The sequence below is a fragment of the Rutilus rutilus genome (genome assembly GCF_951802725.1).
Source record: "Rutilus rutilus genome assembly, chromosome: 4".
Lineage (NCBI taxonomy): Eukaryota > Metazoa > Chordata > Actinopteri > Cypriniformes > Leuciscidae > Rutilus > Rutilus rutilus.
The window spans coordinates 49,438,249-49,466,174 of NC_140212.1; the positions used below are offsets into that span (position 1 = coordinate 49,438,249).

The 27,926-nt window shown below is 41.3% G+C and overlaps 3 protein-coding genes across 4 annotated transcripts in view; 2 read left to right on the forward strand and 1 right to left on the reverse strand.

Annotated features, from left to right (window-relative positions):
- The window catches only part of LOC311289572 (period circadian protein homolog 3-like), a 293,734-nt gene extending 266,495 nt beyond the window's left edge, over positions 1–27,239 (forward strand). The window contains exon 3 of the mRNA XM_084407686.1: positions 27,131–27,239. Coding sequence (XP_084263812.1) covers positions 27,131–27,181 — 51 coding nt within the window. The 3' untranslated portion in view covers positions 27,182–27,239. The remainder of the gene's footprint in view (positions 1–27,130) is intronic.
- On the forward strand, positions 10,109–14,006 carry LOC311289096 (E3 SUMO-protein ligase ZBED1-like; the record flags this gene model as incomplete). Its single annotated transcript, XM_084406854.1, has 5 exons — positions 10,109–10,673; positions 10,767–11,564; positions 11,648–11,949; positions 12,047–12,336; positions 14,001–14,006. Exons 2-5 carry the CDS (start codon positions 10,990–10,992, stop codon positions 14,004–14,006), a joined length of 1,173 nt encoding a protein of 390 aa, XP_084262980.1. The 5' UTR covers positions 10,109–10,673; positions 10,767–10,989.
- Positions 14,545–17,858, reverse strand: LOC311288723 (putative nuclease HARBI1). Of its 2 annotated transcripts, XM_084406254.1 has the most exons (5): positions 17,490–17,858; positions 16,942–16,964; positions 15,724–16,557; positions 15,443–15,634; positions 14,545–15,301 (listed from the first exon to the last, which is right to left on the reverse strand). In XM_084406254.1, the coding sequence occupies exons 3-4, from the start codon at positions 16,324–16,326 to the stop codon at positions 15,446–15,448; spliced, it is 792 nt and encodes a 263-aa protein (XP_084262380.1). In that variant the 5' UTR covers positions 16,327–16,557; positions 16,942–16,964; positions 17,490–17,858; the 3' UTR covers positions 14,545–15,301; positions 15,443–15,445. The 2 variants fall into 2 exon arrangements, with proteins under 2 accessions (XP_084262380.1, XP_084262381.1); XM_084406255.1 differs by lacking the exon at positions 16,942–16,964.
- Positions 27,240–27,926: the final 687 nt, after the last annotated feature.

Consider the following 27,926-nt stretch of genomic DNA (forward strand, 5'->3'; position numbering starts at 1 on the left):
CTATATCAGAGAGCTGCGTCAGAGAAACTGGTTTAAATTCCTCCAGCATTGCAGAGCGCCCAGGGACACCAGATACAAGCACGTCAAAATTAGCCCCGCAGTTTTGCCTTACAGATGCTACTTTGTCAGTAAAATAACAAAGAAATTTCTCACATGTAGTAATAGAAACAGTCGGATCAGCGGTGCGTGGATTTACAACAGAGTTTATAGTATTAAATAACAGTCTAGGTTCATTGCAACTGTTAGCAATGATCGAAGAGAGATGTTGCATTTTTGCCACCTTCACCACCTTCTGATATGCGGCAACACTGTCCCTTAATAAACCCAGAGAGACATGTAATTTGTCTTTCTTCCACCTTCGTTCAGCTTGTCTACATTGTTGCCTAAAGGCCCTTGTGGTGTCATTTAGCCAGGGATCGACCTTAGGTTTAATGGATTTGTTCCGAACAGGGGCAATAGCATCTAGGATTTCAGTACTTGTTGAATGGAAAACTGAAAGAACATCATCTGGGGAAGAGGAGGAGACTAGTCCATTCATTGCATAAAACTGTGAGCTCACGAATGCAGATGCAAACTCTCCAGGTGAAGAGGAGGTGATGCAACGGCGCCTAGCAACTGATGAGATTAGATTAGATTAGATTAGATTCAATTTATTGTCATTACACAAGTACAGGTACAAGGCAACGAAATGTAATTTAGGACCGACCTGAAGTTAGTAAGAATACAGCATAACATGAGGAGAGTTGAGGAGAAAAAAAGGCAACCCCCAGACTATGCTCCAATAGGGAGTACAGTTTGGGGACAGTAAAACACCTCAGCAATTTGCACATAATCAGTACACAACATGAACACACAAGACTTGCAACAGGGGAGGGGTGAGGGGGGAGGGGTTGGAGGTAATCCAGCAAAGGCAAGCAGCCATCCGGTCCTGCAGCCATTTCGGCGCTGGTCACAGACCCGCCTGACAAACTGGTGGTAAAAAGCGTCGAAGGCGTGGGATGGGGGGTGGGGGAGGGTGATTGCATATCTGTATCTATGTAAGAGTTCGTGTATGTGTAGGCCTGAAGAGTCGCTACGCCTGGCATCCCAATCTAGGTGCCTCAGTCCGCAGGATGTCATAGCAAAACACAGCAATTGCCATGGAGACAACCTTGATCAGGTCCCAGACAGAGTCAACAATCAGCAGGTGTCAGTGTGGAGTCGGGGAAGGAACGCAAGAGCGTCTCTTTGCAGTGCTCTCTCCAGAGGGAGTTGTTGTTCCAGCAGCGGCCTCGGCCAAGGCCAGTGCTGATAGAGGGGGGCCAAAAGCAGATAAGATTGTGGTTGTTTGGTCTTGGGACGAGTAGCCGCATTCCAATTTACACAGCTCCTGGTCCGTTTGGGTCTCCGAAACGATCCATTTGCCTTTGCAAAGCTGTGAGCTTCTCCATGATGTTATCCATATTGTGGTTCATAGTCACAGTCTGAGTGCCAACAGCTCTGCCCACTGCTTCAATCATAACGGGCAGCCTTGTGGGGCTTTGGACAGCTGTCACCGTCTTCTTAATTCCTCGATAAACCAGGGCAATGCCTAATCCAAACAGCAGAAAACCTGTTATCATGGTTCCGAATAGGTAGATATCTTCAACGTCCTCCACGGAAAGAGCCGCCAGACACACGACCCGCCACCTCTCCCATGCGTCCATCGTGTAGCCAGCTGCGAACGTTCCGGCAGGGCAGTCAGGTTCCCCCGAACCCAAGCTTCTCGTCGAGAAGATGGTGTCAATTGCGTTGAGAGACCAGTTGATCAAATCCATAATTTCTTAATTTGTAGAGCAGTGCGGAGAGAGTCTCTCAAAGTACAAGACAGTAGACGAGACGAGAGGAGCAAAGCAGGGAAGATAAGGGAGAGGAGGGTAGGAAAATGCGACCGCCTTCGTTGAGAGCCAAAGCAAGGATGATGCGGTTGTTAGCAGGTGGAGAAACACTGATCTCAAACCTAATGGGGAAGTGATCTGAGATACCAGTTTCTGATATATCTTCAAGTGAAACTGAAAGCCCATATGAGAATATGAGGTCCAATGTGTGGCCGTGATGATGTGTCGACCCTTCCACCCATTGGGTTAGGCCAAAAGAGTTCAGCAGTGTTTTAAAATCAATAGGAAGTGAGTTTGAGGGACAACATACGTGGATATTGAAGTCCCCACACACAAGGAGCTTATCGTATTTAGGAACAACATCATCTAAAAACTCAGAAAAATCGCAAATAAAATTCTTATTCAGTTTTGGTGGGCGATAAATAACTGCACACAACACAGGAGAATCCAGTACAGCCACAAACAGCTGAAGTTCAAAACTGTTATAGCAGAGTGCAGGTAATAACCTGCAACTGTACTCATCTTTGAAGATTGTGGCCAGCCCACCACCTCGACCTGACACTCGCGGGGAGTTGAGGAAAGAACAACTAGGGGGGAGGAGCTCCGAGAATGCGCTGTCATCACCTGGTTTCAGCCAGGTTTCCGTCAACAACAGAAAGTCCAGAGCATTCGTTGTAAAAAAGTCATTCAATATAAACGTCTTATTTGTAAGTGATCTAATATTGATCAGCGCCATGTGAATTGAGCGACTTATAGATTGTTGTTGGGGCGCGTGACTAAGCGAGCGTAGATTCCCCTGTACGCATCCTCGCTTGGAGCGCTTCCTGTTCCAGCAACGGAGCGATGTGAACTCGGTCGCGGCGTCTGGCACAATCGCCCGAAGCCACCGGTAGCTGTGCACTGGATATTGTCGCAGATTGCAACCGACGGACCCGGCGGAGAAACTGCCATCAGGACGAGCCAGATCGCAGGTGAAAGATGTTGCCAGGTACGTTCTGAGCCTGACACGTACTCCGCTTCTCCTTACGTGTCTCCTGCGGCGATTCCTGTGGGGTAGCAAGCAGGGCTGACGCTGTAGAAAAGCCGGTATTGAAGACAGGAAAGGCGGCGGTGTATCTGACTGATTGTTTGATCCATAGATCGGCACTTTCTCCGCAGTTTTACATAAACTTAAGAAAGTCAGGCGGTCATACACCAGCAGCGATGACACATTTCGAGAGACAAGCAGTAAAAACAGGAAAATCAGTAATAAATTCTGTTTTAAATTCTGATTAATTTAAGTTATTATGCGCTGTAAGTGGTGAAAAAGAACTTTGCACTGAATGACGCACACCAGAACCGCTCTCTCACAGGGCACGATCTCAAATTCAGTTCTCTTTGAGTCTGAATGGTCAAATACACACACAGTTATCAAAATGCACATCATGTGGAGTATCTCACATAAAAACAGTTGGTCATGCAGGGGGCTGGTGCAAGTGGAGTGTAAGATTTATTTTTGGTTGGGGAACGAGGTGCAGCAGTCCTCCACAGATGCAGATTAGGTCAAAATGGAAGGGCTCCTTATGTTACTTGTGTGGAATTGTGTAATTTGAGAATGAAGCATTGCTATACCATGTGAATACATCACACGGACTCTGAATCGAGTCCAGTCAGCACCTGGCATCACCCCATCTTTAGTTGCCCTACGCAGCTTTGCAAGAGATACAAAAGGGAGCCAGAAACTTTCACCTCCTTTCAGCCAATTAGAGTGGACAACTTCAACCTCCTTTGAATTGACAAACTCCACGATATGATACATTCTATAAAGAAGAAATGCAGGTCGCCAGCTATAAACAACATAAACATACAGCAACTTTTTAAAACAAAACATTAAATGGGGCACCAGTTATGATCAGCAATGAATCGCATAGGCTATGTGACTAAGAAGTGCTCTTTCATCCCATTCTCTCTCAAATTCCAGTTTTCGCACAGCTAACTGCTGTTCTCTTTCTACCGCTCTCTCTTTCGCAGCGCGATCCTCACGCTCAGCGCGGAGTTTCGCTGCCTCTAAATACAACTGTTCTTTTGCAATGACATATCTGGGAATTTTATCTGACTTTCACTGTCAACCTCACAAGTAGTAAAGACAAACGATTCACTGGGAGCAATAAATGACAAGCGAACAAGCGAAAAACTCTGAGCACCAAAGACATTTTGTTTGTAAATACACATACTACGACAACAAACAAAACAACCAGCTCACGCACGTGAGATACTGTTTACTAGAAATACAACTCATAAGCCACTGCTTTGAAGAGGAACTACTTCATATTACCTAACCTTCTTATTCACAAAACTTCCAAAGACAAAACACATTGTAGGCACAAAAAGAAGAGAAGAACGCACTATACACACACAAGTGCAATTATTTACTAATTTTTGTAGAATGGGTTTCACCTCTATAATCTGAGAAACTCCAGCTCCTATCTACGAAAAAACACTTAACTAATTCCTACCTAGTCTTCAAAGGTGTACCGGGCTCGGGGCGGCATTAAACGCTTAACTCCGTAACCATCAGTTAAACCGAAAGTCCGAAAGCGTACCCCCTACAGAGAGTTAAATCTCCACCCAGGATAACCCTTAAAAACAAAAAAGGCAAAATAATAAACAAAACAACAAACAGTGTTCCATCGGAAGGATTGTATACACAACCCAGCTGGATACACTCTGACTAACCGGAGTTCTCATTCATAAAGGTAACCATTCACAAAAATAATCACATACTCACCAACATTCCTACACCAAAGGATCGCGGACGAGACACCTAATTTATTTCATGGTCAGCTCGTTTTCGACCGTAACAAAGTAATATCACACTTGCACAGATTGTTCGACTTGCAAGATTATTTATTAAAGTGAAAAATTATCCATTACAAAAGAATATAACAATGTCTAGGGGTTTAAACAATAAAGGAGAAATAATAATCCAAAAGGTGAGGAATGTTGATTAAGACAAAAAAAAAAAAAAAAAAAAAAAAATGTTGGAGCACAAATTACTTCACTGGAGACTGCCGTTCCCCCGAGGAAGTAAAGTGAGATTAATTAGTCCATCATTTATTCTCTCCACCATCAGTGAAATCAGTCGGCAGGGGTGTACAATCAACCACACCCTCCCAGGTCATCCCACCTCCAGCAGGCAAGAAAAGAGCGCAGGGTCGTAACCCTGGATTTCCACCAACTTCGGAACGGCTGCGGATCGGCTCCGTGCTCCACTGTCCTTCAATACCCACCAGGTCCGGATTTGATGCGGAACGGCTGCGGCCATGACTGACAGCTGAAGTCACGAGGACCCACGAGATTCTCACAAATTCACATATGATCACGTATGATCAGTGCTGAAAAGCTGCGGAGCTCTCCGACATCCGGCAAGAATAGAAGCTCTGCGTATCTGCTCCGGAGGGCTGCGGACCGTCGTAGTCGGAACGCAGCCGTTCCGCAGTCAGTGAAAATACACACATTGACTTTAATGGAAACCTATTGACTCCGCCGCCGTTCCGGAGCGGATCCGCAGCCGTTCCGCAGTTGGTGGAAATTAGGGGTAACACTAACACAAAATGCAAAGTCACAAATTAGGTGAAAAACCTTCCTAACTGAGTGGTAATTAGTGGCATAAATAACGAGCCAGAACAATCTCTCTAAAAATTACATTTAATCTCTCAACACAACAATTAAGCCTAATGTAAATGCAACAAAGGCATTCCCACATGTTTGTCTTTGAAGGGGAGGAGGACATATTTACGAAGGCCATCATCAACTTTAACACACTTTAAACTCTCAGACAACTGTGAGAGAAGAAACACACCCAGGCTAGATGAACTGAGGGGATATGTGTAGAATGGCTCAACAGCATGGAACTGACAGTACACCAAGTGCATATTACCTTCTACCTTCTGAAGCTAGCCAATGTCATTACCTATTTTAATACAGTTATCCCCCTCTGTAACTTTAACACAAAATTGATCCGTGTGCAACTCTTTAAACTCCTGTATTATTCCTCTAACACCCTGTGGTAAGGGGCCACCAACATGCTCTTTCCTTAATACAGTTCCAGCTTTCACATTGACCCTTCTGTTATTAGTACGCTCAGACAAGCGACGGACAATCTGGGCAACTGGGAAATTTGGCCCCCTCACCATGCGCTTTACCTCACCAAGAAAATTCCAAAAAGGGAACCCAGATATCACATCAAGACATCCATGTCTCTTAAAATCATCGCTCAAATGAACAAGGCCATGCAAATTGTACACCAGAAAGCCCTCACCATAAAGTCTGCCAAAATGTTCAACAAATGACACAAGTAGTGTCTTTGCACAGTCACATATCCCTACATACACCTCAGGATTAGCCAGCATAAAAATAGCAACCGACAGCAGCATAAAGTTGTGGTAGACTGGAGCAGCCAGAACATCTACGAGAACGACAGGGCCTGTATACAGCAAGAACTGTCGTAGCTCTGTAGCCTTCCATCTCCAGCTTTCCTCAAAAGCTCTAGGCTTTCTAGCAAACTCACACGGAATGTTATTCTTCAGTTCCTGTAAGTTCTGAGATAGTGCTTTAACCAGCTGACCAGACAAGCGAGTTGGCAAAGGCCCACTACACCACAGGTCAAACAACCGACGTACAACCCCAAGACACACCAAATGCATGTAATCGTGAGGAAAATCAAGTACCATGTCGATACCAAATCCAGTCAGAGGAGACTGTGCTACATGATGATCTTCATCCAACATTTGCCTGAAACTAGCATCCGGTCTTAAGGTGCAGTCTGTCTGTGGAAAAGTCATGCGAATTTCTTATATATACACCCTTCTGTACACATTTATCACAAGCTGAATAGCCTGAATGACTCTTTATGCCTTTAACAAAAGCCCAGGCTGGAGCGTCACACACAACAGAACAGACTCGCAGAAAAAAACGCTTTCCTTTGAACCAAAACCCAGACTGAAGACTACTCAACTCACTCACCAGGTCCCTCAAGTACTCAGTGAGTGATTTGGGTTTGCAATCCCCTCCAAAAACGCCAATCATGAAGGGAAATTTACCTACTTCCTTCAATAAACCTAGAATGGGCCACAGCTGCTGGTTATTACTCTTAAACAATGGGAGCCCATCAAAGTTTAACTGTAACTGCAGGCAATGGTTGCTAGGGAGTTTCCTCCACACATTTTCAAGAAGGCCTGTTATAGCATTCAATACACCAAAGTAAAAGAAAGCACCTCCTGCTACAGGTAGGATTTTGTAATCTGTGACTGTTTTGAGGAGAGTCCTCCCATCTCTTGGCAAATTGGGGTGGTGAAAATGTAGAATAGACAACAAGGCAGTGCAACCATGGTGATATTAAACTCCAAAGCCCAATTGACCAAATCATCAGCCAGGTCAGGTCTATGCTCAGAAGGGCCCTCTCTATCATCACAGTCAGTGTCAAAGTTCCAGTCACACGAGTCATTACTGTTGGCACAGTTTACAACAACATCCAAGTCATGTACAGTTTGGTCATCTGTGTGGTCATTAGTCAGATCATCGTCAACAAGCTTACTGTCGTTCTCAATACCTTGCAGCAAATTACAGACTGATTTAACTGCCTTGCGTCTCAGATTAGATTTGAAAGAATGCATTTGATCAGACATTCTTACCTTAGCGGTGTTTATTTAAATCAAAAGCAAAAGCAAGGTTTCCTGAGGAAAAAAAGATTAGCATTGTACAAACCCATCCATAATGTCTTATTATACTAAAGCATTACAATTTCCCTTTTTTAGTCCAAGCCCAACCCAATAACCATTATGACATTTACCCCACTACCAGCATAACTGTACACACTGCATAACGTAGGGTCCATCAAGACATGTGTAAGTTAATTTGATAAGAAAGCATTTCACCAGTTCACAAGGTTCTCAACATTATCTAACCCACAAATCTATAATTGACATCCCATACACTAACACCCATGTATGGAAATATATATATTTTTTTAAAGGCAATTTATACAGTACAGGCCAAAAGTTTGGACATTACTATTTTTAATGTTTTTGAAATAAGTTTCTTAGAAATAAGAAATTTCTAAGAAATTTTTCTAAGAAATTTCTTATTTCTTTGAAATAAGTTTCATCAAAAATATGATTTGATCAAAAATACAGAATTTTTTTTTTTTTTATATTGTGATGTATTACAATTTAAAATAATTGGTTTTCAATTTATTAGGCCTATACTTTAAATTATCATTTATTTCTGTGATGCAAAGCTGAATTTTCAGCATCATTACTCCAGTCTTCAGTGTCACATGTGACATCCAGTCTATCACATGATCCTTTAGAAATCATTCTAATATGATGATTTATTATGAGTGTTGGAAACAGTTCTGCTGCCTAATGTATTTGATGAATAAAATATTAAAAAGAACTGCATTTATTCTAAATAAAAAAAAATGTTTCTAATATAAATCTTCTTTACCATCACATTTTATCAATTTAACATAATTGCTGAATAAAAGTATTGATTTATTTAAAAAAAAAAAAAATTACTGACCAGTAGTGTATAGCCTATTGTTGTTACAAAAGATTTATATTTTCTAAAAAAAAAAGTGAATAAAAAGTATAAAAAAATAAAAAAAGCAAAGTTTCCTAAAAAAGTATCACAGGTTATGAACAAATATTAAGCAGCAGAACTGTTTCCAACTTTGATAATGAATCCTCATATTAGAATGATTTCTAAAGGATCATGTGATAGACTGGAGTAATGATCCTGAACATTCAGCTTTGCATCACAGAAATAAATGATCATTTAAAGTATAATAAATTTAATTGTAATAATACATCACAATATTACATTTTTTCCTATATTTTTGATCAAATAAATGCAGGCTTGATGAGCAGAAGAAACTTATTTCTAAAACATTAAAAATAGTAATGTGTCCAAACTTTTGGCCTGTACTGTATATATAAAAAAATATATAGTAAGTGAACACACCTAAAACGTTAGCCCCTTGACATTGATAAGTCAGACACATCTGAAGTTAATTGCAAATATGCAAGTATAAGATCCATGTAGAAGGCTAGTCAGACTTGCTCGTTGGCAATTAACTTCAGAGGTGTCTTATAAATGCCAAGGAGATAGCTTTTTAGGTGCGTTCACTTACTATATTTTTTATATATAGTATGTCAACCGGTGGAGAGGATTAACACTAACGTTAAGTTACTCTGAAGGGCAGTTTTATTCAGTATAATTCTTGTCACGATGTTGCTATATGGCGCTTAATGGTTAATTATTCTTAGAAAATAAGTTAACTTGCCAACTAAGTCAGGCATTAAAATAGCTAATAAACTTTTCAAACCTGCCTGTACAGACCGCATTTAGCCAAAGGTAATGTTAGCTATATAGGCCTATAGACGCCAATTCACGCCGCACAGGCAAACACCAACAAAAAAAGTCACCAACAAAAGTTGGCCGTTGTATTCAGAATGTTATGAATAAGTGTCATGTTCGGCCGTTGCATTCAGATTATGATAAATAAGTGTCATGTTCACACTGCCCCAACAGACACCGACAAACTGGAGCACCCACGGAAAAACACGAGATATCCATTAATTTTAACCAATACAAGTAAAAGATTGCAGCTTTCAGACAAGACTTTCTTCTCGTTTAATACTGTTAAATGTCGAGAGTGCATCTTACAGGCCCCTGTGCAAAAGGCCATTAAATGCATTTCACGACGTCATGTCACAGCGTTCACAAAATGGCAGACATAGATCTTCACAACCCAGAACATTAATACACAAAATATTCGCAGCATGAACATATACTAGTGATGTTACATATGACACTGAAGCTTCGATGCGCGTATCACATAAGCGACACAATTTCTAGTGAAGCCCCGTTTCGGGGCGTGTATCGGTTTACTAGAGTCACGTGATCGATGACAAACGAAGCCTCACTTTCTCTCCAGTCACGTGCGCGTTTCGCTTTGGGTGTCAGAAGGCTCGAACTCCAAATCGTATTTAACGAGTCATTGTTGCCTCAGTCTGGCTGATGGGTTTGTGAGGAGAGTACTGTACTGTGAAAGTTAATCAATATATTACGAGTAAATTAGCAACATTTATTTTTCACTACTTCTTAGACTATTATTTTTTGTTGTTGTGTCTTTTTGCTTTTGTAAAATCTTTGCACTTTTTGGTGATTTTAGGTAATTTGGTGTTGGTATTTGGGTTTAGGGTGGGATTAGGGGATAGGGTGTTGGTGTTTGGTGAAGGGTTTGTATTTAGAGCAATGGCAACAGCCAAAAAAAGGAAGACTTCCCCTATCTGGGAATATTTTGAGCTTATAGCTTCCAATGTATGCATATATTATTTAAATATAAATGTAAAAAAAAAAAAAAATTCTTATTATATTGTTGTATGTTATTTCTTACTTTCGTAACTTTTTTTAGAAGGTGAGATGCTTGGTGTGTGACAAACAGCTTGTCTATGGAAACAACACATCATCCATGCTAAGGCATTTCAGAGCTTTACATGAGACTGCACAGCCCCACAACAATCCAAGCACACAAAGTAGGACTGTTGCTTCATGATTTTTATTCATAATTGTGAATGCATTATCATGATTTCAATTAATGTATGTATAATATATATTACTTCTTTCATTATAGCATCTCGCAAGCAAATGGTTGATGAAGCATTGGTCAACATGGTCATAAAAGACTCGCAGCCATTTACAGTGGTTGAGGATGAGGGTTTCAAGGGCCTCATCCATGTCCTTGATCCTTCCTATATAATCCCAACCAGACAGGTGAGTAGCAGAGGTTGATTTTGATGTATACTCTATATAATAAATCTGTATAATAATATAATTGTACTATAAATGTTTTGTGAACTCAAAAAGGCTTTAAAGAAAATGGTGGCTTCAAAATATGAAGAAGCAAAGAGGACAGCCAAGGCAAACATGGAAAAAGCAACTGCTGTGTCTATAACATCGGACATGTGGACTTCTATCAACATGGATGCATATCTTGCAATAACCTGCCACTATATTGATGACAGTTATAAGCTGAATACAGTGTTTGTTGGATGTTGAGAAGTTCCCAAACAGGCACACAGCGGAAAATATGGCCCTGGTGAAAACGAATGTCATGATGGAGTGGGCAATCAAGGACAAAGTCAAGTGTCTTGTCACAGATGCAGCAGCAAACATGATCGCTTGTGCAAGACTTCTGCAAGTGAGACATTCAGTTTGCATTGCACATGCACTTAACACCATGGTTAAGAAGTCTTTTGATCAGGTACCAGCTCTGTGTGACATTCGAAACAAAGCAAAGAAAGTAGTCACCTATTTTCGAAGCAGCACCTCTGCCAAAGAAATGTTGACCCAGGTACAGCAAAAGATGAACAGGCCAGCTCTGAAACTAGTGAATGAAGTGGAAACACGCTGGAACAGCACTTTTCACATGCTTGAACGGCTGCATGGGGAAAGGCAAACTGTTGGAGCATCCCTTGCCTCACTGAAAACTGATATTGCTCCACTTCATGCACAGGACTATGAAGCCATACAGCAAATTCTGTGTGTTCTCGCCCCATTCCACCAGGCCACAGTAGAGCTGTCCGAGGAAAAACGTGTGTCTGGCTCCAAAGTAATTCCTTTGCTAAAAATGATTCACCATTCATTACAGGTTGAACAACTAAGGTATTTATTTTTATTTATGTAGAATACTAGTTTTTGATTATTATTTTATTATTGCATGGAGTAAATCATTTTGTATTTCATAGGTTAACCATGCCAATCACAAAAGAATTAACTGAGAACCTCATCAGGCGTCTGAGAGAACATCTCTGGAATATGGAGTCACTCAGCATAATGACCATGGCAACTCTGCTGGACCCAAGGTTTAAAAAGTTGGGTTTCCTTAACCAAACTAAAATGACCGAGGCTGTCAAACGGCTAAAAACAGAATGTGGCAATGTCATCAGGGCCGAGGGTGAAAGACCATCCACATCAAGACCATCCACATCATCAAGCACTCAGTCGACAGAAGCGCCATCATCAACCCAACAGCCCACACCAAGCTCAAGTATTTATTTATTATTATTTTATTTTTTATTATTGTATTTTATAATTGTTGACCGTTGATGTGTGTTATATATACAATTTCTCCTCACACTTCTAAGGTGGAAACCTTTGGCTTCTGTTGGACAGTGCTGTGGACCAACACAAACAAAGCTCAAATGCCACTTCTGATGCAATCATAGAAGTGGATAAATACCTTTCAGAGACAAACATACAAAGAACTCAAGATCCACTTGAATACTGGAGAATGCAGAAACATGTCTACCCCCACCTATATACATTGGCATTACAGTTCCTTTGTACACCGGCCTCCTCTGTACCATGTGAAAGAGTGTTCTCTAAAGCTGGGGAAGTACTGTCCAAGAGGAGAAATAGACTCAGCCCCAAAACTGTGAAACAACTTTTATTTCTTAATAAAAATAATTAAAAACGTCATCACCTTTCTGTCATTCCTACAGTTACATAAGCACTATCAGTAACAAGTGTCATAAGCACAATTAATAACAGATGATCCTATCAGACAATGTCCTTATTCATTGTGTGTGTGTGTGTGTGTGTGTGTGTATGTAGAGAGAGAGAAAGAGAGTAGGCCTACATTAAATCTTGTTGAATCATATAAGCTTATATTATATTTTATTGTCACACTTTAATGGGAAAATTAATTTATTTAATGAACATATCAAACACAAACATGTAAGGCTTTTATTTGTACACATAACATTGAAACTATGGAGTGTGTTGTGGTTGCTTCATCTGCCAGAGCTTCTAACACAGCCTTCTGGCTGCTTTATTTTAAATAAGCACAAGATGGCGCTGTTCTCGACCAGTTCTCGACACTCTCCAAGCTTTGAATCTTTTCCCGGAACAGTCAGGGGAAAGCCTCAGTGATTCATGAGGCTTCATTTGCCCATCCCTAACATATACATCGGAATTACAGGACTCGTGCATATTAAGTTGTTGTATACCTGTAAAAACAGGAGCAAACGTGTCAGCGTAATCATAATCCCCAGCAACTGTGAGGTCGCCGGCGCAGCTGCTCCTCTATAAGAGTCCTCAGTTCATTTTCATAATAAGAGTCCCGATCTCACTCAGCCACAGACAATAGCTGTGTCCCAAAGTGAAGGCTGCGTCCTTCGAAGGCCGTATTTGAAGACCGGATGGCCATATTTGAAGGCCGATTGCGTCACCGCGGCGAGACGAAACGTCACAGCGGCGCGACGAAGGACGTCCCAATTCAAAGGCTGCATCCTTGGAAGGTCGCATTTGAAGGCCGGTTGCGTCACCGCGGCTCGATGAAGGCTGTCCCAATTCAGTTATGCATCCTCGAAGGCCGTATTCGAAGGCCAGTTGCGTCATCACGGCGTGACGAAGGCTAAAAGCGACGCCAAATGCACCCTTCTTTCCCCGTGAAAGGAAGGATACAAAAACGGATCCTTAGTGGCCTATCCTACCCCATAAGTCATTGCGCGCCGGTGACGAAAGCATTTTCATTTGAAAAAATGGCGTCCTCGAGTTCGGCCGGTGAGGGAAAATTCACTTTTAAATGTAAGTATTATGTTTTCATTTACTTAAATAGCTAGCGAAACCACAGTCAAAAGCCACACGTTTTTATTTCTTATAAACTTCATCTTAACTCATTTGTTACCATTGGGTGGCTTTATTTGTCAGGTGGTTAGACGCAAAACGTGTGCTAATTACTTTAATAATTTTCAGGGAGCAAGGAGCAGACCGCTCAGTTTATTAAACTGCGGTCTGAAAACGACCATTTATTCACCGGGGTGAAAAACTCCGCCAGCGTGGCTTGGAGGTAAGACAACACCTACTTGTAAAATTTGCAGTAATCTGTCTCACTTGTGTATTATAATAAATATCATTCACCCTAGAAAACCCACAACAATAAGAAAAGCAGTAGATGATGCAATGGTTTTCACTTTTATGTGTTTTTGTAGTGCTGTCATGCAAGTTATGTTTACAAAGGTTTTAACCACATTTGAGTATCCAGAAATATGATTTCTAAACTATTTTGAATGCATGTCCTGATGTGTCTTTTTTCAGTTTTAACAATGCACTAATGTTAATATTTCATTTGCACCCCTGTGTTATAATGTTTCATAAGTACCCTTTTCTGCTTTTTTAGAGCAATTCTGGAGAAAATGGGCCTGCAGGCGAAGGTAACCCCCATGCAGGCAAAAAAAAAATGGGACAACTTAAAAACAAAATACAAAGTAAGAAAGTTAATACACACATCTTTTCTGAAATATATTGTGCTGTTGTTGTTAACAAGCCATGGTTAATTTGTTCTGCCTTAGGATTGCAAGTATCCTGGGACAGGAGAGGGAGTGGGTGGGAAACCCACTGCTGAAACGTGGCCCTGGTTTGTCCTCATGGATGAGGTGTTGGAGCAGAGGCATTCTACCAATCCCCCTGTCCTTATTGCCTCAATCCGTGAGGACACACCAGGGCCAAGTTCAGCAGTGGGTGGCCACAGTGAGGAGGAGCCAGCACCACCACCAGCAGCAGCACCCGCACCACCACCAGCAGCAGCAGCACCCGCACCTGCACCACAACGAGCACGGAGAAAGCGGGACTATGAGGAGGAGATGCTGGACCTCATTAGAGAGGACATGGCTCTGCAAAGGGAGGCAGAGGAGAGGAGAGCTCGAGAGAGCAGGGACCGGATGGACAGGCTGTTTGCGCTTCTTGAGCGCATGGTGGAGAAATAGCTTTTTTTTTTTTTTATGTATATATAAATGAGGAATTTTAATTTAAATTAAATGTAAAGAGGAAACTTAAGTTTTGTACAGTTTATTTTTGTAATCTAAGTTATATTAAATTATCTATTTTTTTCCAAACTTGTGTACAGTTTATTTAAAATGAATAATAAACATTACTTTTGTTCCATTTCTGTGCATTGTTTATTTAAGTAACTTGATGTGTTGGGATATGAAATAAAAAGGAACTGTTCTTGACATTGCTTATTTTTTTTAATGACAGGCAATATTTTATACAATAATAACATTTGGAAAAAATAAATAATTATATAGATAAATAACGTTTTATAAATAATAAATAACCATTTACAACATAACTTAAATATCATCTGACAACATAATTTAAATGAACAGTACATAAATGAACAGTACATAAATTAAGATTTCAGCTGAGCAGGGAGACCCTGGTGGTGCCGCTGGACCCCGGTGGGCTCCACAATAGAGACGCTGGTAAGGCCTCTCTGCCGGTGGGTGGGACATCATCTAGGATGGTCTCCAGAGTGTTTGACTGCATAATTTCCACTGTCCACTGCATTGTCTAACAACAGGTTTGCAGGGCTGACTCAATTGACGGCTGCCATGTCACTGAATCATTTCAAAAAGAGGGAAGAATAAAATAAATTCTCATCCTCAAATCAAAGCATCAAAAATTTCAACATGTAAACCCATTCTATGTAAATAAATTTTTGGTTTTGGCCATTATAGCTTTAAACTTCTCTGACTTGCCTGTTACCAGTAATCATGGTCAATGGGAACCTCCTCCAGGGCAGACACCTCTGCAGACAGCTGGTCACGCCAGGGAGCCCCACTGACCGTCTCCAAAACATGCTCCCCCTCATCCTCCGCATCATCCTCCGGGGCCATGATGTCACCAACCCCAAGGCAGATGTTGTGGAGGATGGCACAGGCTGTGATGACCTGAAAAAAAAAAAGAAAAAAAAAATGATATGGTCTGGAAGAAAGAAGTTAATTATGTTTTTTGCAAATGTATTTTTCATTTAACTTACATGAGGTACAAAGGTGTGGTGCACCTCCAGCGCTTTCAGGAAGATGGATCGGAACCTGGTCTTCATCATCCCAAAAGCACGCTCTATAATGGAGCGTGCCCTGGAATGATGGAGATTAAAGCGCTGGGCTCCCACACCTCGTACTGGCCTCTTGTAGGGAGTGATGAGGGGGAGTGGGTGTTGGAGACACGGGTACCCTCCGTCTGCGAGGATGAAGTGCCCTGGAGGAGGGTACATTGACCTCCTGTACAGTGGGCTGTACCGGAGCACCCGTGCGTCATGCACTGACCCCGGCCAGCCCACGTAGGTGTCAATGAAGCGGCCCTGATGGTCACAAACAGCCTGGAGGATGATGGACGGGAACAGTTTCCTGTTCCTGTAGCATTGACCATCAGGGCCGCTTGGAGGCTTGATGCGGACATGGCAGCCGTCGATTGCTCCAGCAGCTTTCAAGAAAGCTCTGTGTCTGGCCAGCCCTGCAAAGCCACGGCAAACTGCCTCCAGGTCTTCTGGGGTGTTGGGGAACCGAATGACCTGGTGGCAGATGGCCACCACCTCCTCAGCGACCCGGTGGACAATGCGGTGGACAGTGGAACGAGGCATATCAAATGCTCTGGAGACGACCCTATAGGATGTACCACACGCCAGCCAGAAAAGAAATACCAGGGTCTCTATTGTGGAACCCCATCCGTGTTGCCGGTCACTTCTCAACAGGTCCAGCAGCACTCACAGGGCCTCCCTGCTCAGCCGAAAATCAGGTCGTGTGTCACGGTCATTAAAGAACCCGTCCAGCACTGGCACACTCAGGTTTATCCTGCAGTACAGGGGTCTGGTCTGATTTAGGGAAACAAACAAAGAGAGATTGTTTAAAGTTGTGACAAAGTAATTGTTGGAAGATATAGTGATACTTAAAATACTTTTAGTAAGTATTAATGGCACATTGGGGAAATTTTAGTAGTTATATTTAAAACCTTACTTATGTACAAGTGTTATCTTGCATACTTGTATTTAATTTACTTAAGATATGAAGAGTAAAAGAACAGTTAAGTATTCTGCATAAAAAACTGTTTGTCAGGGTTTTTAGATATTTTGTTACATTCATATTACTGCTTGGCTATGTGTATGTTGCATTTTAATTCTGAATATGTTGAAGGTAGTTATATTTTAATTTACTGTTGAATAGTTTACTATAGAACAAGTTATCATATTGTAAAATACCATGGTTTTGTAGTGTTGCTGTCCTGTGAAAGAGAAAAAAACCCTCATTACTTCACATTTGTATGTGAATACTTAACGAATGTACTTGCTTACAGTCAACCACAGGTTATTTTGAAAATGAAACGAGCACAATTTTAAGGAAATGTTGCTATACAGATGCATCATGCCATATAAAAGGCTGCATCCGAAGGCGAGCGGGAGTAGCCTACCTATATATATTAAAGAGGTATATTTCACTGTATTTATTTAAGAAGTATATTTCACTGTTTATTTATTGTTTTGCGTTTTATGCTTCGACTGCGTTAAAAGAAAGCACGCTGAAACATGCCTGAATAAGATCACCATGATCAAGAGAATAAAACTACATAAAAATCGCATCTTCGTAAGGTAACTTAGCCTATAACTAAACATTTGAACAGCTTTATGTGTATTTTGTATTTTCATAAGTAGCCTATCATAACATGACTCAAGTACAGTCTCAACTTGTGTACTCCAGCAATTAAGGACGCAACTTCTGAATTAGGATGCAGCAAACCAGTTTACTTTACCTGGCCACGGTCTTGACAAAGCCGGAGATACATCACCCGGCGGCGCCGACTGGGATGAAACATCCCCATCATCTCCTCCAGTAAAACATAAAATAAGAAAAATAAAATTATGTAGTCTTGCTCTTGCTCCATTTTTATTTGTAATTGATGCCTTGTATGATGGCAGCTCTCCTATCGCAGCGTTGCTAGGCGACAGCATAATGGGGAACACCTGGTGGCAATTACAATCCAACGAAGGCTAGACTCAGAGCGTCCTTCTACGGCTGGGAAGGCTGGGTAGGCTGGGTCCTTCGACGGCTGGGAAGGCTGGGTAGGCTGGGTCCTTAGAAGGACGTGTCCTTCGAAGGACGCAGCCTTCACTTTGGGACACAGCTAATGACCCAGCTTTCAGCAGACCAAAGTCCCACATCATTCCTCTATTTACATAAGTAAAATAAATATTTTCTTACAGGATCAAAATGTGTACATACTTTAGGACAAAACGCGTTTGTTGACGTTTGTCTGTGCAGTATGAATTGGCCTAAGCTAACATTTGTTCCCCTTTATTTTCTTCCTCAGATCAAAGACTGTGCTCGTAAATATTATTCACGTAAATTGCATTCAATAAAAATGGTGTCTAGCCTAGCGACTAATTCTTTGCAAAGCTAGCAGAACGAAAATATGAGCTAACAGCCCAGCTAGAATGTTAGCTTCGTTCGCACCATAAAAGTAGCTTTCATATTACCCCTATTTGCACTACTTTACTCAGACAAGAATTTGATGTTGTTGTCCTAATTAATCATTCTTAATTGAATTCGAGATCTGAAATCTTTCTTTTCGTTTCGCAAATATGAGCTAACAGCCCAGCTAGTCTTCATTCGCGCCATAAAATAAGCTTTCATATTACCCCCATTTGCACTAACGTTAGCTGCTACTTTACTCAGACAAGAATTTGATGTTGTTGTCCTAATTAATATTTTTTATTGAATTCGAGTTCTGAATTCTTTCTTTTCGTTTCACAAATATGAGCTAACAGCCCAGCTAACGTTAGTCAATGTTAGCTTCGTTCGCGCCATAAAAGTAGCTTTCATATTAGCAGCTACCCCCATTTGCACTACTTTACTCAGACAAGAATTTGATGTTGTTGTCCTAATTAATAATTCTTAATTGAATTAGAGTTCTGAATTCTTTCTTTTCGTTTCATCTAGGGAAGCACTGTCAAATGAACAAAGTTTAAACGGATCGATAATAATCAACATTTAATCAGCAACAGTTCGAAATATGTAGAGTTAGTTAAATATAGGATAAGGGAACTCGATTGAAACTATGCTCGGCGTGAAATGTCGATGCTTTTTAAGGAAATTGAACAAGACTTACCTCAAGTTCACCGTAATGGCGCAGGATCAAAAAGGGATGATTTTAAGTCAGGCGTTGAGTTTTATCTCACCGAAAGTTGTGCACACGTCACTCAGTGATGACGCTTGCAGCAGCAACTGTTGAAATCGGCTTCATACTGGTAAACGCATCTGAGCCGAGCGCCCAGAGTTTAACCGTCAATGCTGGTAAACATTTGAAATAGCCAAGCCAGTAAAATGAATTTTAGACTCAATGTTGCTAACAAGACGTTGTGCATGAAGGCTACCCATCCCATCAACCCAAGTAAACACAGGTCTACATCTTAAAAATTATGTTGGCCGGTAGAAAAATATTTTGGCTGGCATTTTCTGTTACCCGCCATTGGTAAACGAGCTTTATATACGGTCTATGTAAACGAGCTTAACAAAGTTGTATGTATAGATGCCTGCCTGCAGGTGGCAAAGTGACTTGGCCTTATTGCGGTTGCCACCACTCAGCCGATCCGCGACTGCAATCACCATGACTGTGCGAGTGACGTCAAGCGCCCATGCATGTTTAAAATACACGTAAAGAATGATCTTCATGACAACTAAATATTTTTGCTATGGTTATAAATATTAAAGAATGCTTTGTGCAAAATGACACTATTATTATTATAATTATTTACCGCAGATATTTTGTTTTGGACAAGTCACGACAGACAGTTGACTTACTGTCAACCCAGTGTGTAAAAAGTGTGAAATAACTCTTAAATAGATCTTATATTTTAGATTCCTCAAAGTAGCCACCCTTTGCTTTTTTGATAGCACTGCAAACCCTTGGTGTTCTCTCAATGAGCTTCAAGAGGTAGTCACCTGAAATGGTTTTCACTTCACAGGTGTGCCTTGTCAGGGTTAATTAGTGGAATTTTTTGCCTTATTAATGGGGTTGGGACCATCAGTTGTGTTGTGCAGAGGTCAGGTTGATATACAGCCGACAGCCCTATTGGACAACTGTTAGAATTCATATTATGGGAAGAACCAATCAGCTAAGTAAAGAGAAACGAGTGGCCATCATTACTTTAAGAAATAAAGGTCAGTCAGTCAACGAAACTGGCTCACATGAGGACCGCCCCAGGAAAGGAAGACACCTCTGCTGCTGAGGATAAGTTCATCCGAGTCACCAGCCTCAGAAATCGCAAGTTAACAGCAGCTCAGATTAGAGACCAGATAAATGCCACACAGAGTTCTAGCAGCAGACACATCTCTAGAACAACTGTTAAGAGGAGACTGCGCGAATCAGGCCTTCATGGTCAAATAGCTGCTAGGAAGCCACTGCTAAGGAGAGAAATCTGTGCTTTGGTCTGATGAATCCAAATTTGAGATCTTTGGTTCCAACCGCCGTGTCTTTGTGCGACGCAGAAAAGGTGAACGGATGGATTCTACATGCCTGGTTCCCACCGTGAAGCATGGAGGAGGAGGTGTGATGGTGTGGGGGTGCTTTGCTGGTGACACTGTTGGGGATTTATTCAAAACTGAAGGCATACTGAACCAGGATGGCTACCACAGCATCCTGCAGCGACACGCCATCCCATCTGGTTTGCGTTTAGTTGGACCATCGTTTATTTTTCAACAGGACAATGGCTGTGTAAAGGCTATTTGACCAAGAAGGAGAGTGATGGAGTGCTGCGCCAGATGACCTGGCCTCCACAGTCACGGACCTGAACCCAATCGAGATGGTTTGGGGTGAGCTGGACCGCAGAGTGAAGGCAAAAGGGCCAACAAGTGCTAAGCATCTCTGGGAACTCCTTCAAGACTGCTGGAAAACCATTTCAGGTGACTACCTCTTGAAGCTCATCAAGAGAATGCCAAGAGTGTGCAAAGCAGTAATCAGAGCAAAGGGTGGCTACTTTGAAGAAACTAGAATATAAGACATGTTTTCAGTTATTTCACACTTTTTTGTTAAGTACATAATTTCACATGTGTTCATTCATAGTTTTGATGCCTTCAGAGAATCTACAATGTAAATAGTCATGAAAATAAAGGAAACGCATTGAATGAGAAGGTGTGTACAAACTTTTGGCCATATATATATATATATATATACACACACACACTCACCTAAAGGATTATTAGGAACACCTGTTCAATTTCTCATTAATGCAATTATCTAATCAACCAATCACATGGCAGTTGCTTCAATGCATTTAGGGGTGTGGTCCTGGTCAAGACAATCTCCTGAACTCCAAACTGAATGTCAGAATGGGAAAGAAAGGTGATTTAAGCAATTTTGAGCGTGGCATGGTTGTTGGTGCCAGACGGGCGGTCTGAGTATTTCACAATCTGCTCAATTACTGGGATTTTCACGCACAACCATTTCTAGGGTTTACAAAGAATGGTGTGAAAAGGGAAAAACATCCAGTATGCGGCAGTCCTGTGGGCGAAAATGCCTTGTTGATGCTAGAGGTCAGAGGAGAATGGGCCGACTGATTCAAGCTGATAGAAGAGCAACTTTGACTGAAATAACCACTCGTTACAACCGGGGTATGCAGCAAAGCATTTGTGAAGCCACAACACGCACAACCTTGAGGCGGATGGGCTACAACAGCAGAAGACCCCACCGGGTACCACTCATCTCCACTACAAATAGGAAAAAGAGGCTACAATTTGCACGAGCTCACCAAAATTGGACAGTTGAAGACTGGAAAAATGTTGCCAGGTCTGATGAGTCTCGATTTCTGTTGAAACATTAAGATGGTAGAGTCAGAATTTGGCATAAACAGAATGAGAACATGGATCCATCATGCCTTGTTACCACTGTGCAGGCTGGTGGTGGTGGTGTAATGGTGTGGGGGATGTTTTCTTGGCACACTTTAGGCCCCTTAGTGCCAATTCATAGATGCCACCTACGTCACTACAAATAGAACGCCGCCATATTTGAGACCGACTCGCCCGGTATGGCCGCCCAAACTGCCCATTTGAATGAGAGAGAGAGAGACAGAGATACCTGGAGAAAATTTCTATTTTAGGCTCCGATCCTTATTTGTTACCCCCAGTTTTCTTTAGTCCATTATTATCTGCCCCAGGCTTGCCCCAATTGGCCTTTCATGATAGAAATACTTAAGTCATAGTCGAGCTTCATGGCGCGCGTTCATGAGTGTCGAGGCGATGTCATGAATGAATCTATGAATCTGCAGCTGTTTGGCTGGCATGAATGAATCTATCTAATCCGAACAGCGGCACTGGCAGAGTCCAGAGAGACACCAGCATCAGCACAGCCAGAGACATCAGCCAAATATCATAAAAGACTGCCATATCTGCCCGAAAGAAGAGATGTTCAATTACAGAGAAGAAGGTTTAATACACACAAATATCGAAATGAAAGAATCTTTCGAGTTGAATCTTTTTGAATGATTGACTCACGATTCGGCTGCAATTAAGCTATAAAGAGGTAAACTCAGTGATTTTAACGACTTAAATTGCAGTTTGTTCGTCACATAAAGCTATCATATGAATAAATAACCATATTAATATAACGGACGAGTCGTATTAGATCACTTTTATTATACTTTTGTGATGTTTTTTTGTCTTCTATTATTATTATTTTTTGCGTGACAGCCCCCAGTAGGCTAACGTTACTCATTCACTTTCATTACATCGACAAGAAGAGTCTCCATTAGGCTACATATTCAAAAATGTCCCTTTGTCTTCCACGGAAAGTAAACTTAAGGATTTGCACATGAAGGTGAGTAAATGACGGCAGAATTATCATTTTTGGAAGAACTAGTCCTTTAATATGCATTTCAAGGCTGAGATTATGCATCGTCTGCAGAGCTAACATTACTTACACAAAATAACATCTAAAGCGCATGTGACGAAGACAATATCTCTATGAACTTCAGAAAAATATTTATTAGATTTAGGTAGAGACAGTTATATTTAAAACAACTCCAAATCTTACTAACTTACCATGATAAAGTGCATTTAAACAGATCCAGCAATAAAATGAAGACAAAACATTATCTGTCGATTTCTGTCTGTATAATGTTGGCCACTGAGAGAGAGTATAATGGAAATATAATTAACCACAAACCAACATGAGACTTCAAGTCTTTTAAATAAATGATTCTTTCTTCTTTTGGTATAGAATAAAATACCAGTTCAGGGTTTCACTTTCGGCTGTTGTTGCAGCCAACTGCACAACATATTGCAGGCATTACTGAGACCGTCGGTCGCAAAGATGGCGGCGCAAAGCTACAGTGACGTCATGTGAATCGAATGAATTGGGCATCGTTTTAATGCCACGGCCTACCTGAGCATTGTTTCTGACCATGTCCATGTTTCTGACCTTTATGACCACCATGTACCCATCCTCTGATGGCTACTTCCAGCAGGATAATGCACCATGTCACAAAGCTCGAATCATTTCAAATTGGTTTCTTGAACATTACAATGAGTTCACTGTACTAAAATGGCCCCCACAGTCACCAGATCTCAACCCAATAGAGCATCTTTGGGATGTGGTGGAACGGGAGCTTCTTGCCCTGGATGTGCATCCCACAAATCTCCATCAACTGCAAGATGCTATCCTATCAATATGGGCCAACATTTCTAATGAATGCTTTCAGCACCTTGTTGAATCAATGCCACGTAGAATTAAGGCAGTTCTGAAGGCGAAAGGGGGTCAAACACAGTATTAGTATGGTGTTCCTAATAATCCTTTAGGTGAGTGTGTGTGTATATATATATATATATATATATATAATGTATATATCTAAGCAGTCTATACAGTTTATACATATATCCATCTGTATACTCACATACTTAAATCTACACATTATTCACAATAAATGCATCAATGAGGAAGTTATACAAGATAGATCTGCAGAGGGCTAATTTGAAGCCGGTTCAGGAGGGCTCATACTAACATGGACAGTCAAGTCTAGAGAAGGCAAAATGTCTATGAAAGGGCCCCAGATTTCTCTAAAGGCTGCATGCTTCCCTCTCACATTATACAATATTTTTTCGGGTGTGCAGTAAGACACAAGCTCATTTATCCAATGTTTTACTAGCGGTGAATTTGCAGATTTCCAGTTGATCAGAATACATTTTTTTACTGCAGTGCTTGCAAGTAAGATAAAGTATTTTTTGTAGTAGTTCACATTAATAGAGCTTGTGTCCCCCAGGATCCATAGTTTTGGGTCCTGTTCAATTTGACTTCCTATTACCCTTGATGTTAAGTCAATGACACGTTTCCATAATTCTTCTATCACTGGGCAACTCCATAACATGTGTATAAGATCACCATCAATCATTTTACATCTCTGACAACTCCATAACATGTGTATAAGATCACCATCAATCATTTTACATCTCTGACATTTGTGGCGCTTTTCCACTGCATGGTACGGCACGGTTCGGCTCGGTACGGCTCGGCTCGGCTCGGCTCGGCACGGTTCGGCTCGCTTTTCCACTGCGTGGTACGACTCGACTCGGTACGGCACGGTTCGGTTCGCTTTAGCTCGGTTGCTTTTCCACTGCAGTTAGTACCGCTTCAAAGTGGGTGGGACTGATCGTAGGTCCGGTGGTAGCCGTGTGCGGCTAGGAGCTGTGCTACTTCTTGGAACACTTTTTCATTCCGTGTCGCCCCATCCAGCTCTCGCTGGATCCGCTCCTCGGCAACCAACGAGAGGAACGTCTGCACCTCGTCCACTGACCACGATTCAGCCATTTCTTTTTTAAATTTTTTACTTCTTTTGTCAAGTAAATACTCTAAAAACAGGTGCTACCGCGTTGGCTGTTGTCTGGCTATTTAAATCTAGCGGGTGTAGTGTCTCGTGTCGCAAATACAGTGACGCTGGTAGTGACGATTCTGTCTGACCAATCAGTGATCTGCAGTGTTTTCACGTCACATTTTAGTATCGGTACGGTACGCTTGGAACCTCAACAGAGGTGGTACCATTTAAAGCGAGCCGTACCGTACCGTACCATGCAGTGGAAATGCGCCATAAGTGAGCCGTACCGAACCGAGCCGTACCGTACCATGCAGTGGAAAAGCGCCAAAGCGTGCCGTGCCGTACTGAACCGTACCGTACCATGCAGTGGAAAAGCGCCAAAGCGTGCCGTGCCGTACTGAACCGTACCGTACCATGCAGTGGAAAAGCGCCATTGGAGGAAATGTTGCTGTCAATTTTATGTAACCTGTAAGGAGTGTAGTATGTCCTATGGAATATATTAAATTGAATTTGCCTGTGTTTTGTGGAGGTTAGCACCGTCTGTGCTTGTTCCAATAGATGACACCAATCTGCCTTCTCATAAGTACAGTCTAGGTCTTTCTCCCATTTCCCTTTTGTAGATGTTTTCTTCAGCCAGCTCTTTGGCCGTTTCTCAATACCAAGTACGCAAACTTCGGACTTGAGTCCTTGGTAGTTCGGACTTGACAAGTTCGACTCAGGAGAACGAACTCCTGAGGACGGGAGGACGCAAGTCCGATAATTCTGCAAATGGAACAGCGGCGTACTTGATAGCGTCACTCAACTCGCTCTGGCTACTCCGGTTATCTCTTTTTGTATATTTAGGCTACATATAAAACAAAATATGTTATAAAACACCACTCTGCCTCTTTTCATTTTCATAAAAAAAAAATCTTAAACATATTAATGGCCACACAAATGTGGTTCAGGCAACGCAATTGATTATCTTCACTTCATATATTTATAACAACACGAAATATAAAACACAACCCTGACATGTAAAAATATATACATACAAAACATTATAATATTAATAATTGAAACTGACATTTAGCAAAAAGAGACAGGGTTGTGTCATTTTATTTTATTATATATGTACATACAGTGAAGAGAATGTAGGCAACATGTACAATAAAATATTTTGTTTTAAATATAGGTCCTATAAAATAAAATGACATACCTTTTTTGTTAAATGTCAGTTTTAATGACCAATAATAGCCATTATAAAAGTATAAGTAGCCTAAAAGGTATAATAGGCTATACAATAATAAAGCAAATGATTCAGTCAAACATATAAGTCAGCTCTCTAGGCTACAACATTAAAGTTCTAAATATAGCTATATGAAACTTCACTTTGCCCTCAGCCAAAACGTTTTGCCAGGGAACAAATTAATGAGACAAATAAATAAATAAATGAATAAATCGCCCGTTAGATATAGCCTACACAAGACGATTTATATCTCATGTTAACCCACTAGACTAGAGACATCCGAGCCAGCGGCAAACGTCAGCAGCACTAGCCGAGGAAAGGCTGTTCTCAGCGGGGTACGAGCGCCGAGCGTCCGATTGCCTGGTTCTCACAACTCCGAAAACGTCAGATCAAATTTTCAAATAGGCGCTATCTTTATAAATAAACTAAAGATTTGAGCTTTAAACAACTACATTCTAGCCTGAAACACTCTTAAAACTACATTTCGTGACACAATAACAGCAGTATTTTTAAATTCCGCGGGGTTTCTCCTCTGCTATAGACGCTTGCTGGTTGGTGTGAGATGCATTCTGGGATACCTGGCTGTCTCAAGTCCGCACAAGTCACCTCTCGATGCATCCTCGGTAAAAGGGGCGGATCAAGAACACATCCGGGGATTTGAACTGGACTTGGCTAGATGTGAACTTTGAATTGGAACAGTACTTGGGCAGCGACTGATGACGTTTCACAAGTCCACAAGAACACAAGTACAGACAAGAACGCATATTGAGAAACGGCCTTTGTTTCCTATCTGCCATTATTGGACAAACTGATTAATCCAGGTGTGTCTGCCATTATTGGACAAACTGATTCATCCAGGTGTGTCTGATTATTGTTACTGAGTTCAGGCACACCTGGATTAATCAGTTTGTCCAATAATGGCAGACAGGAAACAAAGAGCTGGCTGAAGTTCAGGAAGTAGCTCAGCTACTCTATAAAAGAGTCAACAATTCACCTTGTATCACATTCAGCTACTGACAGCTCATCATGGCATCCGGACCAAAGAAAACTAAACTGGACGATGACACGTGTAACAGGATACATGCACAATGTCTCTATAGTTAAACAATCAGCATTAAAAAAACCTAGATATTTTAATGCATTATTACAAGTTGATCGCAATGACTTCTATCAAGTTGCCGTTTTTTGCGTAGAGAAAAGAAATGTTTGTTTTTTTAAACTGCAAATCTGCGGTTAATTTGATTGAAATCTCCAAAGAACCAAGTAAGTAGCCTATTTAATCAACTTTCTATGATATATACGTATGCTACTTATTCTCCTACAAACAGTATATGTATGTCTTATTGTATTATCTCTTCTTCTTAGGTCGTTCAGGTGAAGGCTTGGACATTGTATGCGGACGCAGAACCAACCTGACTGTGGTCAACGACCTACAGTTTCCGGTTCAGAGACCCTCCAAACACGTGCAAACAAACCGTAGAGGAGGTCAAAAAAATGTAAGTTCTTAAATAATGCATATTATTTTAAATTATACTTCATACCTACTGTATTTGATCTGCTATTTTAATTAATGATTTTTCTTCTTTATATTTTGTCAGGTTGGTGTACTCACTGCAAGAATAGCGCACCTGGCCGTGGGAACAGAAAGCGTGGAGTTCCAAGGGAGGCAGCTGGAAACTCAGAGCGCTCAAGTGGAGGACGTCACGGGCAGAATAAGGCTGCAGGTCTGGGAAGCTCAAATTGGATTACTTCCTTATGGAAAATCCTACCAGTTCACCTGTTTGAGCACCAGGGAATTTAATGGAGAACTCTTTCTGACAACTAAAGAAAGTCAAATTGAAGAAATTCCATCCTTGCCTGGCCTTGGTGACATAACTCCTCATGAACAAAAAGAAGAACCAGTGACATCTGTATATGGCGTCATTAAAGGAGAACTCCGGTCAATTTTAACATTGAGCTCATTTTTTTGTACATTTGGAGTGCTGTCAGTACAGAGAACAACAACAAAAATCGGTGTTGCCTACACCGAGTTATTCTATTTTTAATATTTGCACCCTGTTGACTTCAATGGGGCAATATTTAAACCTGCTTTTAGCCTCTTAACATCCTTGATGTGTCATTACAAGTGCACAGGTCATGTGAGTGATTCCTTCAGAGTGAA

What these genes read in the sequence shown, in the direction of transcription:
- LOC311288723 (XM_084406255.1), bottom strand. Translation starts at nt 16,326, where the DNA reads ATGCCTCGTTCCACTGTCCACCGCATTGTCCACCGGGTCGCTGAGGAG. An exon ending in ACCACACCTTTGTACCTCAT is followed by an intron (nt 15,635 to 15,723) that starts GTAAGTTAAATG and finishes TTTTTTTTTCAG; the next exon opens with GTCATCACAGCCTGTGCCAT.